Genomic DNA, 17581 nt, shown 5'->3' on the forward strand with positions numbered 1-17581 from the left:
TTGATCATGCTTTCTTGCAACATGACCTCTTATGTACATATATTGTACTCTTAATTACTTAAGCAACAAGACATTTGTACTCGTAAACAATTGTGTTGAAGGAATCATAATGTATGATTGTCGAGTTAACTGACCATGTATTAGCCTGATAGATTCACAACTAACTTTAAAAATGTCAATTAATGATTGCTAAGATCTGTTGTAGCACAAATCACAATAACGTCAATGATTAGTTTCCAACTCGTTTATGCACACGTGGATAGCTAAAGGGTATGTTTAACAACAAAAAATAACAACATAAACAGAAGACTCAACGATTTGATTGAGGAGGCTCATCTCACATGCCTATAAATAGAACAAGAAGCCTTCAAGCTAAGGACCTTCGTTAAATTCATATCTCTGCGATTAAAGACTCAAGTGGTCCTTCAAGAAACTCATCTGTTTTTCAGCACAACCCAAGTTGTTATTTAGCAAAATCTCTCAACTCTTCGGCTACAATCTCAAACTTTCTTCAAAGCAAATCCAACCTACGATCCTTGAGATCTGAAACTCTTACTGCTCTACTACCATGTAGTATGATTCGGTTGATGAGCATTCCAACCAACCCAAATCACCTCCTTGAGGCAATGTGTACTCTCGAGTCCAGCTCGATACCAACAATATCGATGGACTCGTCTAGCATTATCCTGCCCTCCAAGGCTTGAATCTTGCTAGAATTTTACTTCTTTCTTTATATTTGAGGTCCATTTACTTTTTAGTCATGTAAATTAGCTTATCAGCCCATGAATCTTTCTTTTCAACATTAGTAATCTTGATTTCATCATGAAATTATTACATTCCAGTTTCCTACTTTCATTTTGTCGTACTCTATATAACTCTACACAAACATTGTCTATTGGTAGCCTCCAATAGTGGGCACATACTCTCTCTTTCTCTCGAGCCATCTTGTGGCGCTGGGACAGAAAGCCACCCCCGAAGCAAATCACTTGTTGAACCCAAATCAAACTCTATCCGAGTTTTGACACCAACATTTACTAATTAAGACCACAAATTCAAAGGCATAATAATTTCACTTAAGTTTACATTGTCAAATGATTATTGATATTTTTCACAAAATAATTAAAGGAAGCTGCTACGTACTGGTCCAAAATAATTATTTTACAGTTCAAACATATAAAAATGCAAAGAAGAAAGCACACTTGGAGAAGTGCATAATCACTTTCTTAAGATATCGATAACAGCTTTTAACATAACATAGTATATTCTCATAAATTAAATTTATGGAAGATATTGCAATCTCTTTGCTCATAGAATCATTCATCGATGTGTCATCCACTTTGCAAGTTAAATTTTACTAAACCTTTTTAAGTTTTTGTTTTTTAGTATAGAAACCTTTTGAAGTTGTTTTTTCTTTTTTGAAAACTACCGGTTGAAGTTGTTTAACTCTAAAAAGTACCATTAGAAAGGTGAAAAAGTAGATTAATGGATAATCAAACAATAATTAAGATAATGTAGAAAGGAGATTGAGTTGAGAATAACTAAAGAAACAACTTTTGAAGTTGTTCTTTAGTCGGTATCTATTATATTTGTTATTTACTGATGTTTAAAAGATAGATCTTACTACTTAGTACTACGGTATAATGATATTCCTCCTTACTAGTAGTGATAAGTGAGAGGTCTTAGATTCGGTTCTCGCTAAGGCAAATTTGAACCATATTATTCATAGCCCATTATGAAACTTAACTCACTCCCTTATCTTTTTGGTCTAGATAACATTGTTTGTTTGAATAAAGAAAACAAGATAGATTTTAAATAATTTTCACTCCCTTTCACCTAGTAGATACGTGAGTAAAATACAAAGAATGATCCAAGAAAATACAGAAAACAAACAAATACAAAGAAGCTTAGGTGATGATATATATCTCTGTTTGCTTCAATTTTTTAACTATTTTTTATATTTTATTTTAGGTAATAGACAAAGATAACTCATCCGGATTTGCAAGTGACCCTTTGTCACAATAGTGAAAAGGTGTTGAGCCCTTCAATGCCGGTGTGGGTTTAAACCCCGTCGTTAGCTACTCTAACATCTAATCTAATAAAATCTATGGTCAATTAGTATTACGGTCTGGTGATATTCCTCTTCACTTGTAAGTGAGAGATTTTAAGTTTGATTCTCGCCAAAGGTAAAATTTGGACCACATTATTGCTAATCTCTTATGAGGCTAAGGGCACTTCATCCCCCTTAGACAATCTCCAACTCTTGGGGATAAAACTTAAAAATTTAAGCCATAATTTTTTTTTTGGCCTAATCGGATAAATGGTCCCCGTGGTCATAAGGTATTTGGATGATAGCCTCTGTGGTAAAAAAATTCGGATTTAAACCCCTGTGGTCTAAGTCTATTAGGATTTATGCCCTTCGGTTAAATAATGCTGACGTGGCTGCCACATATATGCAACGTGGCTGCCAAATGTCTGCCACGTGGCAAAAATAATAATTTTTAAATAACCTGAATATTTACAAAAAACAAAAAACAAAAAACAAAAAAAAAAAACCCAGAAACCCAGAAACTCCCCCCCCCCCGCCCTCCGCCCATTCCCCCACCCCGCCGGACTTCTTCTCCTTATTCTTCTTCTTCTTCTTCCCGCCGGAGACCAGCTCCCCCCTCCGACAGAGCCCTCTCCCCGTGCGACCCTCCTCCCTCTCCTTCTTCCTTCTTCTTCTTCTTCCCGCCGGTCTCCTCGCGCGACTCCTCCCTCTTCCTCTTCCTTCTTCTTCTTCTTCTTCTTCTTCTTCTTCCCACCGGAGACCAGCTCCCCCGTCGCCGGAGCCCTCTCCTCGCGCCCTCCTCCCTCTCCCTCTTCCTTCTTCTTCTTCTTGCAGATCTGGGTTTTTTTTTTTTTTTTTTTTTTTGTAAAAATTCAGGTTTTTTTTTAATTAAAAATTATTATTTTGCCACGTGGCAGACATTTAGCAGCCACGTGGCATATATGTGGCAGCCACGTCAGCATTATTTAACAGAAGGGCATAAATCCTAACAGACTTAGACCACATGGGTTTAAATCCTAACAAACTTAGACCACAGGGGTTTAAATCCGAATTTTTTTACCACAGGGGCTATCATCCGAATACCTTATGACCACGGGGACCATTTATCCAATTAGGCCTTCTTTTTTTATCGAAAGCCATAAAATTTGAAGTCATAACTCAAAAACTGCTTTTCTCCTTCAATTTTTATGGCTTAAAATTTTAGCCCGAAATTATTAAATAATTATTTTAGCCTAATTTTTTCTTTTTGATAACTTTTTTGAAAATAAAATATATGTAGATAATTCTAATTTATTTTTATGAAAAATTTAATCTAAAAAAATTTAAATTCTAATAAATAATTAAAAATCATACAAATACATAGGTATTTATAAAGTTTTAAATTAAATTTGATTTCTAAATGTTAGATTTAATTTTAGGCCGTCAATTTTTTTTTTTTTAACATTAGATTTGATTTCTTTTGATTAAAGTTGTTAGATAATAAGTAACAAACATAAAAAGGTTTGAAATATGACAGTTTAATGGGTTCATAATAATTTAAGTCAGACTTAAATCCTCAGGGGGAATTTAGCCAGAGATAATTTTCTCCCCGTGACTTATTTTAGCCCAATGGTTGGAGATGGTTTGGGGGGTTTTAAATGTTATATTTTAAGCTTTATCCCATGAGTTGGAGATAGTATTAGTGTAGATAATATTGTTTGTTAAAAAAAAAAACAAGTTTACATGTGATTCACGTGATTTACGTGTTACTTTTTGGTTGAGAAATGTGGCATTTTCATTTCTGCAAAATAATAGTTTGTGGTAATTGCCTCACAGTTTTGCATAATTTCATTTTACAAGTCCAATTCCATCAATGTCTCAATTTAAGAACCTAGACTGTATGAGGGAATTTTATTGATATGAAAAATAAATTATACGTAGTCGGGAGAATGGACATAAACCTTACTCTGTCATAAAGCAAGAATAACAAAATATAGGAAAAAATGGACATAAACCTTACTTCTATTGAAAAAGAGAATACAAGAAAAATGGGACATAAAGAAAAAGAAAATAGAAGAAAAAGGAGGGGGACATAGGAGTAGGACCAGGCCCCTCTAAAATAAAATTTAAATGATAAGAACCTGCAATACACGTTGTAAAACCAAAAAGAAAATCACATATCAAGAAGAACAAACTTGTAGGTCTGCATACCTAAAAATTCTGAATGTATAAAATGATTAATCTTCTATAGAAAGACCGGCATGCCAAACAAGTGAAGACAATAGAAGCCCTAAATTTCCTTCTCTCATTGGCCTCCACGAATCTTCATCAATCTTTATTGGGCCAAGATTTTGTTACTTGACTCAATTTATGATTATTTCAATTTCTGATGTATAATTATATAATTATTTGTTTAAATTCGGTATACTTCAATGGCATAAGTGAAAAAATACATCACGATCCAAAGAGAATTAGTTTGTGGTTTTTTTTTTCAAACTGAAATTTTTGTAGTGTGAAACATTAGTTTATGGTAATTGCCTCACAATCACGCATAAGTTCATTTTACGAGTCTGGTCAACTCCATCATGTCTCGATCAGCTCAAAAAATATTCATCAATCTTTTTATCAAGACTTAAATTATCGTTATTTAAGTTTTAGACGCATTCCAATCATAGCCTTCTTAACATGCTATAAGCCGTGAAGTAGTCAAATGGTAACGAAGTTTGAAATAATATGTTAAAATTAGAATGAGTCAAGAGTTCGATATCATAACTATCACGGGTGGTTCAGTGATTAGGGACGAATTTCAGATTCGTTTTTTATACGGCATATTCTAGGTTCGATTCATAGCGCTAGTAAATCACACGATGATGGTTAGGGGATCCTGAAATGTCTCTTTGAATCTTTCCGACCTCCGTCCAACCTTCGAAAAGGTGGACTACCATGGCCAAATCACTAGCTGATCTTCCTTTTAAAAAAAAGAAGAAGAATTTGATGTCATGATCGAAAAACAATTAGTTGTATATGTGGTTAAGATCTAGCATTGCATCTTGTGCTTGTTTGATTCCATGCACAAGAAATGATTACACAGAAGATGGGTTTGTCGGCAAATAGTGTTGGTATCTGCAGAGGTAATGTCCTTTAAGTTGGGAAAATTCCGATAATATTCCTCTTGTAGGCAAGAGGGTCAGTGCTAAATGGGATTGAGAATTGGATTCCCTTTGAGCATAAGTAGGAATCTAAATTCCTGAATAGTAGAAAGGAAACATGAAGATTGTGAAACAAGGAAGTATATATTAGGGAATTAATAGGCGGGAATTTTTGCAGAAGCACCAAATGGATTTTGTGGAATGGGAAATCGAGCATCTTCCTATGCTGCCAAGGTTCTATCTAGAGAAGTACCTTTTTGGATTGATTGGTCTAAGTCTTTTTTTAGAAGAAATTTTTCATTGTGTCAGAAACACAGCTCGATACATCAGGTGTTATACTACTATTGATTGAAGTTTTTTTTGTTTCAAGTTTTCAACTAGTTGTGTTGTTACAGTTTATGTACTGTGGTGTGTTCATGGCACATAACAAAGATTGATTGAGGGAAAAGGGAGGGAGAGCGAGATTTTGGCATAAGGCTGAGCTTATTCTTTTAGGTTTCCGTTATGTGCTCTGATTGGATCAAAACAGATTTTGATTGATTTTATTTTTAATTGAACATTTTTTTTAACAAACGATAGTTAATTAATTGCCCTTTCTAGAATTGAGGCAAATGTGAAACCCATCTCATATTTTGCCTCAATATTAGAAGACAACCAAAGGTATACATTTGGTCACTCTCTCTACCCATGTGAGATCATGTGAGAAACGATAGTAACACAATCGGAATATGTAACAGTAACATCATCGTTTTTTTTATTCTTATTTTTTTGTCGCAAGTAGAAGATTTTGAGAATCAAAAGGTAATGATAAGAATTCTACAATAATATGAGAAGAAGAGAGAGTGACAAGATGGAGATAAACAACGGCCACACCAATTTTTTTTTTTTTTGGCATAATAGGAACAAATATTTCAAAAGCTTAGTTGGGCGTCCGAGATAATGATAATAATAGTGAGAGCGCACGATGGAGATATGCAATTGTGGACCAAAAATATTTTGGATAACAAGATCGGAGGTTTTGAAAGCTAAAGTGACATTCGAAGCAATGCTGTAATAATGTAAAGTTACTGAAAAGTAAACTAGCATTATTACTTGTATAATGTAATTATTGTGCAGCCTGTATCTGAAAGAGATCCTCTTAGGATCTTTCTCTTCAAAACCCATAAATCAAGTGTTCTAGACCTTTAAATTTTGATTTAACGGTAAAAAAAATATTATAACTTTTAAATTTTTTTACTAGCTTATCTATTTGTAGTCATTTGATCAAATTTTAAAAATTCGAATAACTTGATTCTTGAACTTTGAAGGACAAGATCCGGAAATGATCTATTTCCATCCGCATCCATCCATCCTTTTCTTGATTCATTTTTAACACAAAATCCAAAAATCCTTTTGACTCAAGATTCCAAAATCCCGAAAAGTTAGTGGCATGCGAGTAACTTTATGAGAGAGATTTTCTTAACAAATCGTGCTCCCTAGTCCCTAGTACTTGGTACGTTGAGTACAAGTCAGCCTTATTTGGGCTTTATTCGAAATACTGGTTAAAGTGGGAGCTCGGCGTAATACGCACAGTCCAATGAGCCCAACTATATTTAGAACTTCACTTTATGTTTGTGACCAATGGATATCAGAGCAATTCGACCAGCTGTGCAAGGATAAGGCAAGTTCAAAGACGGTTATTGTTAACTCTGTCTCAGGAGCGATTACTATTTACAAATATATATATATAGTTTTTTTTTAATCTTTTTTCACATTTGTTGTACTTTTATCTTATTTTTTGTGAACGGGTCATGAGCAACACACATCAAAGCCTCGTATAATGCAACTTCTTCTCCGACCAATTGGACCTATCACTCTTTTTTTTTTAATAACAAAAGGTTTTGAAAAGTGAAAACAAATATAGGAGTTTCTAGGAAAAATAAATATTGAGTTGTTGTGTGGCGAATTAACAAAATGGTTGGGAATTTAAAATTACAAAAATTACAAATTTTCTATTTTTCATCCTTTTTTTCTTCCATTTTTACATGTCTGATTAATCCAGAATTTGATTTTTCTTATTGTTGAATTCGACGCACCAGAAAGCTCTACGTGGACTAACAATAAGAATTTTTAAATTTGTTTACCATTTAAATTCAACACTGCAGATCATCAGACTATTCAAATCCAAAAAATCTCATCGCGCCACGTCATAGAGCAATTGGCTCTTCCATTGGGAACCGGATCCCCTCTGAATCCCCAAAAACTGAGCATGCTGAGCAACGATCTTAGGCTGTTGAAATTTGATCTAACGGCTACAAATAAGACGTCCTCTAAAAGTTATAATAATTGTAACCGTTGAATTAAATTTCAAGAGCCTGATCTATTGCTCAGCATGCTTAGTTTTTGATCTGCATAGGATCCGGTTCCCTTCCATTGGAGCTGCTGCAACGGGCCCACGCCAGCCGGCCTTGTTTGCTCCACGCCCTTGTTCCGCGAGTGCCTTGAAACAGTAAATTATAATTTCTGGAAAAATAGCTTTAACTATTAACTTTGAGACGACAGAGCGCATCAACGGTTATGGTACTTCGTCTAAGGATTTATCACATCAGCCTCGTCCGATCCGCCACGTAAGCAGTCATAGATTAAACTCCGTACACACATCACACCGGAACTACGCTCTTTTTCTCACCTTCGACAAACATTTATCACAGCCTCACAGGTTGGTAGTAGGTAGTAGGTAGTAGGTACTAGAGTTATCGGCTAGTCCGTGCAGTCGCTCTTCCACTTCTTCTCTCTCCGTGCTCTGCCAGTAAGCTCCTTACAGCTCCATCAATGGCGTCCGTACTCAATATGGTGTCGTCTATTAGCCTATCGAACCTCAACGCCAACCGAGTTCCGACTCAGTCCGCCTTCGCGCCGGTTTCGGTTTCGTTTACCAGTGAGTCCACTTGCTATTACGCTCCGTTTGGTTGCCGAGAAATTCAAATTCCCGATGAACAGCGTTCGAATTGCTTTTCTGTCTTCCAATTCAATTGTTCCTAATTTAATTTAACTTCGGTTTAATTTTCCTTCAGCAATTTATTGACAAGTGAGATTTATTGGTTGAGATTTCTAAAATTTTTGACATTTTTGAAATTTTCAGGAAGGAGGCTTACGGTTAGGGCTGCGGAGACCGATACCAACGAAGGTTTTTAATGATATTAAACTATTAAGATTCTACATTTCGATTTGTTTTAGTCAAATTTGATAGAATTAAAGCGGATTATAATGAGATTTTGGTTTAGCAGTTGAATCTTCAGTGCCGGATAAGGCACCGGCTAAAGCCGGCTCGAGCGTCAATCAGCTTCTTGGGATTAAAGGAGCTTCTCAAGAAACTGTAAGTCATCACTGTTAGTTTAGTATACAAGTTCAAAGCTTGAGTACCTTCTCTCTATGTGCGTTGGTGTTTTTGCATAATGTGGGTTTCCTCAGATGATGCTAGAAGTTAATATGCTTTTTTTAGTGGATATTAAGTTGATAGGATCATGGTGGCAAGAAATGTGAGACAGGAGTTGATCTGTGAGTTAAACTGTGCAGAACAAGTGGAAGATTCGTCTTCAGCTGACAAAGCCTGTAACTTGGCCTCCACTGGTATGGGGAGTAGTTTGCGGAGCTGCTGCTTCTGGTATGCTCGTCTGCAAAAGTGGTCAATGAATTTTTTTTTCATTCTTGTAAAATGTAGGAGATCCGAATCATGTTCTGAAAATTCCAAGATAAAACCAACTCCGAAATTTCTGATAAATTTCGATAATCCTAAATTCCAAAATTGGAACAAATATTTGATTCCGGAAAGGTTTTTGGATTGGCATTGGAATGCTTGTTTCTGATCGGATCCGACCGAAAATCACCCCTATATGCTTATCCTCTGTCCGTGAATTACTTTTGAGGAAATTTTTCACGTTGCAGGAAATTTTCATTGGACTTTTGAGGATGTTGCTAAATCAATAATGTGCATGTGTATGTCTGGCCCTTTGCTCACTGGCTATACCCAGGTATGATTTACTTGGGATGGAAAGTTGATTTCGGTTTTTGGTTTTGTTTGATGAGATCTTTATAGTCCAATAACTCCATGGCCTTTTCTTTAGACACTAAATGACTGGTATGACCGAGAGATCGATGCAATTAATGAACCTTATCGTCCAATTCCCTCAGGGGCAATATCTGAGAATGAGGTAAGGGTACTAGCTGTATTTTGCTTTATTGTATAAAAATTCTTTGGTGAAGATTGCATTTTCAATCTGGTTCTTTGTTTTTCTTCAGGTTATTACTCAAATCTGGGTGCTGCTTTTAGGAGGCCTTAGTTTCGCTGGCATATTAGATGTGTGGGTAAGTATTCGCATGATGGACTGGCTCTTTCTTACACCTTCAAATATTTAGATCAGATGTCAATCATGAATAGCTGTCCTTTTCAGGCAGGACATAAATTCCCAATATTATTTTACCTTGCTGTGGGTGGATCCTTGCTATCGTACATTTATTCCGCTCCACCTTTAAAGGTAGTTTTTTCCCCCCACCTATCACAAATCAAACGAATTGCTTAGTTTGATGTTCGAGAAGAAACTTTGCTTAAGCCTTGACTGTGCTTCATGGGTTATTGCTTGCAGCTGAAACAAAACGGATGGATTGGAAATTTTGCCCTGGGTGCAAGTTATATCAGTTTGCCATGGTGCGTAATCCCTGCCCTATCTTTCTTTTGTGAACTTACAAGAATTAGATCTTTCATATAAAGGGTCAAGAACTCTTGATTCAGGGATCCTTCTGTAATTCAGATTGATATTGATTGTATAAGAAATGCATTGAATTAATTGGTTATCATCTTTCCTCGCTTACGTAATTGGATACTTCTTAGGAGTCTTGTTATAACAGTCTTAAAGTCTATTCAAGAACCGCGATCAATAAATTCATATGATTTGGTTGAATGCTAGAAACTGCTTTGATGTCCATAGTGCTGGCTAACGGATTTCAGTTTAATCTCTTATTGATAGGTGGGCTGGTCAGGCATTATTTGGGACCCTTACGCCCGACATAATCGTCCTCACACTCTTGTACAGCATAGCTGGGGTATGTTTCTGAAAGAAGCATCTTAACATGTGCTTACATAACATGCTCCAGTCCAACTGACTGCATATTTATTCTTCCCACATTTCAGTTGGGAATTGCTATTGTAAACGACTTTAAAAGTGTTGAAGGAGATAGAGCACTGGGGCTTCAGGTTTTAATCTTCTCTATTACAATACTGTTAACAATCTTAGTTGCAGCAAACGTAACATTATTTGTGGCAATCCTGTTTGCAGTCACTCCCTGTAGCTTTTGGTTCTGAAACTGCCAAATGGATTTGTGTTGGCGCCATTGACATCACTCAGTTATCGGTCGCTGGTATGTTATCTTCGTTAAGCAGACCGTTGAAGCTGATTGCTGTGATTATCAGACTTTTGGATTGTGTTGTTTATGATAGTTTCGATCGTCCTGTGATAGTTTTGAATACAATTTAGAGTTAATCGTACAGATGAAGACGATTCATCGTGCCGTCTATTGACTGGTTTGCAGGTTATCTGCTAGCGGCTGGTAAACCATATTATGCATTAGCTCTCCTTGCTTTGATAGCTCCCCAAGTCTTTTTCCAGGTACATCTCTTTTTCAAAGACTGTTGATTCTGCTGAATGGTGACCGTAATCTTATGCTAATTTTATATTAAATCTTAAATGTTTCTCTTCCCGGTTTTATAAGACAGATTTTGATAGACATCATAGCTCATAAGTACTTTGTTTATGCAATTTGTGCTGTGCAGTTCAAGTACTTTCTCAAAGACCCTGTCAAGTACGATGTTAAATATCAGGTATTCTTTCAAGATGCTACATTGCCCTTCTAAATGGCTCAGATTCATCCGTTATTTCCATTAGATTCTTGAGCGCATGTTCAGCCGTTAAATTCCGCAATTTATGTTATCCATTGATATGCTCTAGGATTTTCATTCCTTCAAACCCCTACTTAAATATCCAATTTTGTACCATCGAAGAATGAGATATTGAAATTTGCTCTGCGTGTGTTCCAGGCGAGTGCGCAGCCGTTTCTTGTGCTCGGTCTTTTAGTGACAGCGTTGGCGACAAGTCATTAACATTTTGAAGCACTTGAGCAAAGGATGTGAAGAAAAGAGAGAGAGATCGAAAATTACAGGACCACCTGGTACAGTGCTATGCTAGTCAGGTAGAAGTATCAATGTCAAAGTATGTCTTCTTCACTTGTAGTAGCAAAGTTATGTTGACGCCGACGATTAAGAATTATCATCTGTTTTTCGTTACTGCCTTCTCAAATGGAGGTAGCTGCTGTAAATATCCCAAACACAATTTAGGCCTTCTTCGGTAGCACTGTCTCTTGCTTCTCCCAATCCCCCATGCGGCGCCGATGATGGTAGCTGTATAGCTGGACAAGCCCAGGTTTAGATACAAAGAGGACGCGGCGTGTGTATGATTTCCGACGCTGAAAACATACTTGGACAACAAGCACTCTTACTACAACCACATACCAAGGACAAAGACAGTGGACACCGTGCACTCCAACAACCCTAGTGAAACCAAACTTCGAAACCCTAATAAAACTTAGAAACCTTAATAACAAAAACTACAAGTCGGATGTCTTGAGCTTGGAAGCACTGGTTAATGATCCATATTAGCGGCTCTTCGTTTGTACTTGGACTCATTAATTTCGATGCCTTCCTCGGCAGCACGCTCTCCTCCCGACTTGTTCTTGGTTCTGAGCCCGCCCTTTTTGCCCATCTCCTGGTACCCTTCCTGTCCAATCTGCTCCTTCCTCATCTCGCCTCCATGGCGACCCATTTCCTGGTACCCTTCATGTCCGAGCTGCTTCTTACTTGCCTCGCCTCTGCGGTGGCCCATGTCCCGGTACCCTTCATGACCAAGCTGCTCCTTCCTCGCCTCGCCTCCGCGGTGACCTATCTCCCCGTACCCTTCACTTCCCAGCTGCTCCTTCCTTGTCTCGCCTCCACGGTGGCACATCTCCCTGTACCCTTCACTTCCCAGCTGCTCCTTCCTTTTCCTTCACTTCCCTGCTGCTCCTTCCTGGCCTCGCCTCCACGGTGCCGTCCTTCAGGGCCATGCACACGCATCATTAGCCAGGTACAAAAAGCTACACATGGTAAATGGTAATTTAGGGTGCATGTTTTAAGATTTACCTTCAGCAAGGTGCTCCTGCTTCCACCAGGGACAACGGTCTCTCCCTGCCTTGCCTTTTGGTCCAGTTCTTGCCTTCTCCAAGGGTCTCGCCTTTCATGTTCGGATGTCATTTCACGTGCGAAATTATAGAAGATCTCCTTTAAGTTCAAAGGATTTCATGTTCAGATGTCAGTTTTTGCCCATCTCCTTGTACCCTTCCTGTCCAATCTGCTCCTTCCTCACCTCCTCCATGGCGACCCATCTCCTGGTACCCTTCATATCCGAGCTGCTTCTTACTTGCCTCGCCTTCGCGGTGGCCCATCGCCTGGTACCCTTCATCACCAAGCTGCTCCTTCCTTGCCTCACCTCCGTGGTGGTCCATCTCCTGGTACCCTTCATGACCGAGCTGCTCCTTCCTCGCCTCGCCTCCACAGTGGCACATCTCCCTGTACCCTTCACTTCCCAGCTGCTCCTTGCCTCGCCTCCGCGGTGGCCCATCTCCCGGTACCCTTCACTTCCCAGCTGCTCCTTCCTGGCCTCGCCTCCACGGTGGCGTCCTTCATGTTGGAATATAAGTGTGTGTGCTGTGTTTTTCTTAATGTTTCTAAGTTTAAATGTGAGCCATTGGATTATAGACCAATTGGACAGCTGAGATGTAATCTTAGTTTTAGTTTAACATATTGCCACTTGTATCTATCTTATAGGATAGATTACATGAAGGGTTGTGATTGTTTTGTGTGAATTCTCTTCTCTTCGGGTATATCCTTGCACATGACTTGTGTGCAGATTATGAATGAAGAAACGCTTTGATAGTTCTGATTTTCTTTTGAACGTTCTAGCTGCATTCATCTGTGTAGGAAGAGATCATTTATTTTCTTCTTGATTTCATTTCTACAAAACAGGGTCATATTCCTGATTTCTAACACTTCAGGGCCATGCACACGCATCATTAGCCAGGTACAAAAAACTACACATATTAAATGGTAATTCAGGGTGCATGTTTTAAGATTCACCTTCAGCAAGGTGCTCCTGAGCGTTGAGGGTTTTGCCGCCGGATCCACCGGGGACAACTGTCTCTCCCTGCCTTGCCTATAGGTCCAGTTCTTGCCTTCTCCGAGGGTCTCGCCTTTCATGTTCGGATGTCATTTCACGTGCGAAATTATAGAAGATCTCTTTTAAGATCAAAGGATTCCGTCGAATCGAGTATGATTTTACGTGTGATAGCATCTCATATACCAAAAATATCACCGAACTCGATTATAGAAGTTAGCTTTCTCCTGTTTCTCACTCTTTCTTTTTAATCCCACGCTCCTGAGTTAAATTGGATGGAAATGGTGGTTTTCAAACGGGTAGGGGTAGGGATGGAAGGCGAGTGAGGACTGCCAAAGGGAGGAGGAGGTGACACGTAATGGGGGTAAAAGCGGCAGATGCGGAGGTTTGGAACTTTGGGGCAATGCCTCGTAGGCTCGTAGGTGTTTTGTCAGTGAAGAAGTTGCAGAACTAAAATTCTGAACTAGTCATGTAATATTAATTCAATCTTCATTAGGAAAGTCAGATTCAGAATCCAATCATAATCCTCGGAACAATTCTTTCTCGTCTTAAGACTCGGCCACACCAGAGATCAACCCTGATCTTCGACTTCGACCAATACTTCATCTAGGACTTGGACCACACCAGAACCCATTCCCGATTCACAAAAAATCGTACTTTCGTTAGAACTCGACCAAACCATTGAGCCTAGTATTTCACCGTTGGACCGAGCCTCGTAGCCTCATTTCTAGGTTGTTTAAAGGGCTGTCAACCAACTCGAACCAAATCCAGGTCTCAACTGTTTGACGAGATAAGAAGAAAGATATATGAAAGATAGGATATTGGATTCTGCCATTAGATTGTTTCCATTTAGATTTAGAGATAAGAATTTTTTACCATCTCATAGATGCAGATTGCACAACTTTGAACACCAACCCCAACAATCTAATTGCACTCTTACGATGGATCGTTACCTCGATTTCGAAACTCGGATTTACTCTGAATTGAGTTGGGAATGCACATGACGTTTGTAGTAGAAGTATCATTGAGTCGCTCATTGATACAATTACAGGAAAGTTAAACAGTACAAACACTTAAGAACACATTAGACAGAACAGTTAAAGAAGCTCCTCGGAGCCCAGCTTTAGTTACAAAAAGACGACACGGTGGATGTATGATTTCTGGCGATGGACATAATTGGACAACCAGCATTCTTTCAACAACCACCTACGAAGAACAAACATACTAGACGCCATGCATCCTAAAAACCTAGTTGAACCAAACTTAGAAACCCTAATAAAGCGTAGAAACCCTAATATAAAAACTACAAGTAACAGACATGGAGCTAGAAAAACTGCTTAATGAATAATGATCCATATTAGCGGCTTTTCGTCTTGTACTTGGACTCGTCAATTTCGATGCCTTCCTTGGCAGCGCGCTCTCCTCCGGACTTGTCCTTGGTGCTGAGCCCGCCCTTTTTGCCCATCTCCTGGTACCCTTCCTGTCCAATCTGCTCCTTCCTCGCCTCGCCTCCACGGTGGCCCATCTCCTGGTACCCTTCACTTCCCAGCTGCTCCTTCTTAGCCTCGTCTCCACGGTGGCGTCCTTCAACACCATACACACACACATCATTGCCCAGGTACAAAAGACTACATATACTAAATGGAAATTTAGGATGCTTGTTTTTAAGATTTACCTTAGAGGGACTTGCCGCCGGTTCCACCAGGGACGACAGTCGCTCCCTGCCTCGCCTTTTGGTCCAGTTCTTGCCTTTTCTGAAGGTCTCGCCTTTCCTGTTCGGATGCCATTACTCTAGTCCCTCACTTTTAAGTTAAAATGGATGGCAATGGTGGTTTTTATAGGCGTAGGGATGGAAGGTGAGTGAGAAGGCCAAAGGAAGGAGGAAGTGACACGTAGTGGGGTAAACGCATTTGATGGGGAGGTTCGGAGCTTTGGGTTTATGCCACGTAGGTGTTTTTGTCAGTGAAGAAGTTGCGCCGAAGAATGCCACGATCCATGGCTTGATAGTCATCACTGCTAAAACTCTACATCTTGGTTTCACGGTAAGCAGTGTGCTGCTACAGTGCACCCGCACGCTTGCCTATAGATTCCAAATGATTATCGATCTCTCTTTAACGTATCTAGCGCTGAGTGAGTAGTAAAATAAATAAATGACAGATTAAAAACAAAATATTCAGTTTGTGAATCAAATATAATGAAGGAACTGAGTCGGCAAAAAATGGTTTAAGTTATGGATATTAGGGCGGATTCAATTTCAATCTTTTTTTGGTAACTTGTAAAGCTTTATTTATCATCATCTAGAAATCATAACAATTAAGCAATGAATCTATGTTTGTATCAACTCCTCCAGCTATTTCACCGATAGAAGACTCAAAGGTAAAAGCGAGCAAGTCTTCTGGAGAAATAGAAAAGGTCTCGAAGTCTTTACCGGAAAACTCAAAGTCAGACAGCCGCCCATAAAGATGATCTACATAGCCTAACTTGTAGAAATCAGCTTGATTCTGAATAAGCGAAGCCTCGAAACCACCCTTCTCACTCTTCAACTGCTCATTCTCCTCAAGCAAGCAAGCACGAACCCGTTGCAACTCCTCAATTTCCTTTTTCAGATTGTCGTTGGTCTTCAAAACACCTTGAAGTTCCGACACTTGAGGCTCAAGCCTGTCAACAACCTTTTTGAAGTGGATCACTTGGTCGTAAGTAGCAATCAATTCTTCATCCTTTGCATAAGCAGCAGAGTGAAATTCAGATATGGAACGCTCAAGATCTTGAATCTGAGGTATGTAACGCTCGATTTCCTTCTCTGCACTTTCATACTTTATTTGGATCGCATCAAGCCTAGTCTTCAAATCCATGATCTCCTGGCGAGCGGCCTCAAGCTGCAGAGAAGTGGGGGCAGAAGTAGTAGATTCCTTCAAAGCAGCAAGCTCAGATTCCAATTTCTTGATTTTTTCGGCCGAGGAGTAAGCTCCGGTAGCCATAGTTCTTGCCATCTCTTTAGCAGCCTTGGTGTCCTCTTGGTCAAGGAACATAGACTCAGCTGCCAGAATTGTTGTTTTCTGCATCATGGCTAGCAGAGCAGTCTTCTTATACTCGGGGGTGTGCTTTGCAAAAAGACTCAGACCAACAATCTCCTTGACGCCATCAACAAACTTGGCACATACATCCATGTCTTCAAGAAGATCTGGTTTCAAAAGCGCACAAATCTTAGCAGCTTCCCCAGAAACGGCCTTGGCGAATTCTTCAAGCTTGCCTGAACGAGCAGCTTCATTCTTATCAGCAGACGAGTTGGTTGCAGCAGCGGAAGAAGCAGTTTTTGGCGCCACTTTAGCAGACAGGGGCACCTTATCACTCTTCATAGCAACAAGCCTCTTCAGGGGTAAGCCAAGCTTAGTCTCAGACGGACGCTTCGGCACAAACTTCGGTACCAAAGGCACGGAGGAACTTTTACGCTGAGCAATTTTTTCAGCAATCGAGCTAGCAGCCTTCGAAGCAATAGGCGTTACCGGCACAAATGTAGCAGTTCGTTCTTTCTCGCCCTTAGAGGAAGTCAAGTCAATCACAATCTTGGGAGCAGCCGGAGAATCCCCACGAGCAGTCTTCGTTTTCTTCTCAGCAGGCATTTCTTGAGCAGGCGGGGAATGTTTCTTTTTCCCACCTTCATTGATAGTAGGCTCCATCATAGTGATAGGACGAGCCATCGCGTCTGCCTTGATCCGTTGTATTTCTTCTTTTGGGGGCAGCCCACCTTTTTCCCTACAAAGATGACTAAGCAGCCAACGCCACTCACGATACTCGGAAGGGATACCCAGAGCGACGTGTACTTTTTTCATGTCTGGAGAAACCCTAGGAGTTGAGCCAAATTCCGAATCTACAAAAAAAAAAAAAAAAAGCCCAAAAAAGGACTTAAGGCCTATTTTCTTTCCTAGGGCACGGGCCCAGTTTAGCTGACAGGGGCAGACGCCCCCACACTTTTTTCCTTCCTCACAGCCCAGGCACAAAGGCCCAGACTGCAGCATCAATCCACGACATGAAGCATAACATCCATGCCAAAATTCCACGGCATGGTTTGTCTGCTCCTACTATCCACGGCAACAGTGCCGCAATCTCTTCAACCATTGTCAAGACAATTCAAGTCCCGATACTCCAAAAAAAAAAAAAATTATTATGAA

General features: G+C 39.5%; 3 protein-coding genes and 1 pseudogene across 4 annotated transcripts; 1 reads left to right on the forward strand and 3 right to left on the reverse strand.

Annotated features, from left to right (window-relative positions):
• Positions 1-7877: 7877 nt before the first annotated feature.
• On the forward strand, positions 7878-11491 carry LOC126619596 (chlorophyll synthase, chloroplastic-like). Of its 2 annotated transcripts, none has more exons than XM_050288005.1 (15): positions 7878-8092; positions 8297-8341; positions 8439-8530; positions 8731-8818; positions 9100-9185; positions 9279-9365; positions 9454-9519; positions 9606-9689; positions 9798-9859; positions 10179-10254; positions 10343-10405; positions 10488-10569; positions 10741-10817; positions 10982-11029; positions 11246-11491. In XM_050288005.1, exons 1-15 carry the CDS (start codon positions 7987-7989, stop codon positions 11306-11308), a joined length of 1125 nt encoding a protein of 374 aa, XP_050143962.1. In that variant the 5' UTR covers positions 7878-7986; the 3' UTR covers positions 11309-11491. The 2 variants fall into 2 exon arrangements, with proteins under 2 accessions (XP_050143962.1, XP_050143963.1); XM_050288006.1 differs by having other exon boundaries at positions 8442-8530.
• A 161-nt stretch (positions 11492-11652) lies between these two features.
• Positions 11653-12260, reverse strand: LOC126619597 (em-like protein GEA1). Its single transcript, XM_050288008.1, has one exon. It carries the CDS (start codon positions 12204-12206, stop codon positions 11847-11849), a length of 360 nt encoding a protein of 119 aa, XP_050143965.1. The 5' UTR covers positions 12207-12260; the 3' UTR covers positions 11653-11846.
• Positions 12261-12528: 268 nt separating this feature from the next.
• LOC126619598 (em-like protein GEA1) lies at positions 12529-13490 on the reverse strand. Its single transcript, XM_050288009.1, has 2 exons — positions 13376-13490; positions 12529-12919 (listed from the first exon to the last, which is right to left on the reverse strand). Exon 2 carries the CDS (start codon positions 12802-12804, stop codon positions 12529-12531), a length of 276 nt encoding a protein of 91 aa, XP_050143966.1. The 5' UTR covers positions 12805-12919; positions 13376-13490.
• A 1279-nt stretch (positions 13491-14769) lies between these two features.
• LOC126618614 (late embryogenesis abundant protein B19.1A-like) lies at positions 14770-15199 on the reverse strand (annotated as a pseudogene).
• Positions 15200-17581: the final 2382 nt, after the last annotated feature.

The sequence above is a fragment of the Malus sylvestris genome, chromosome 4 (assembly GCF_916048215.2).
Source record: "Malus sylvestris chromosome 4, drMalSylv7.2, whole genome shotgun sequence".
NCBI classification, from domain to species: domain Eukaryota; kingdom Viridiplantae; phylum Streptophyta; class Magnoliopsida; order Rosales; family Rosaceae; genus Malus; species Malus sylvestris.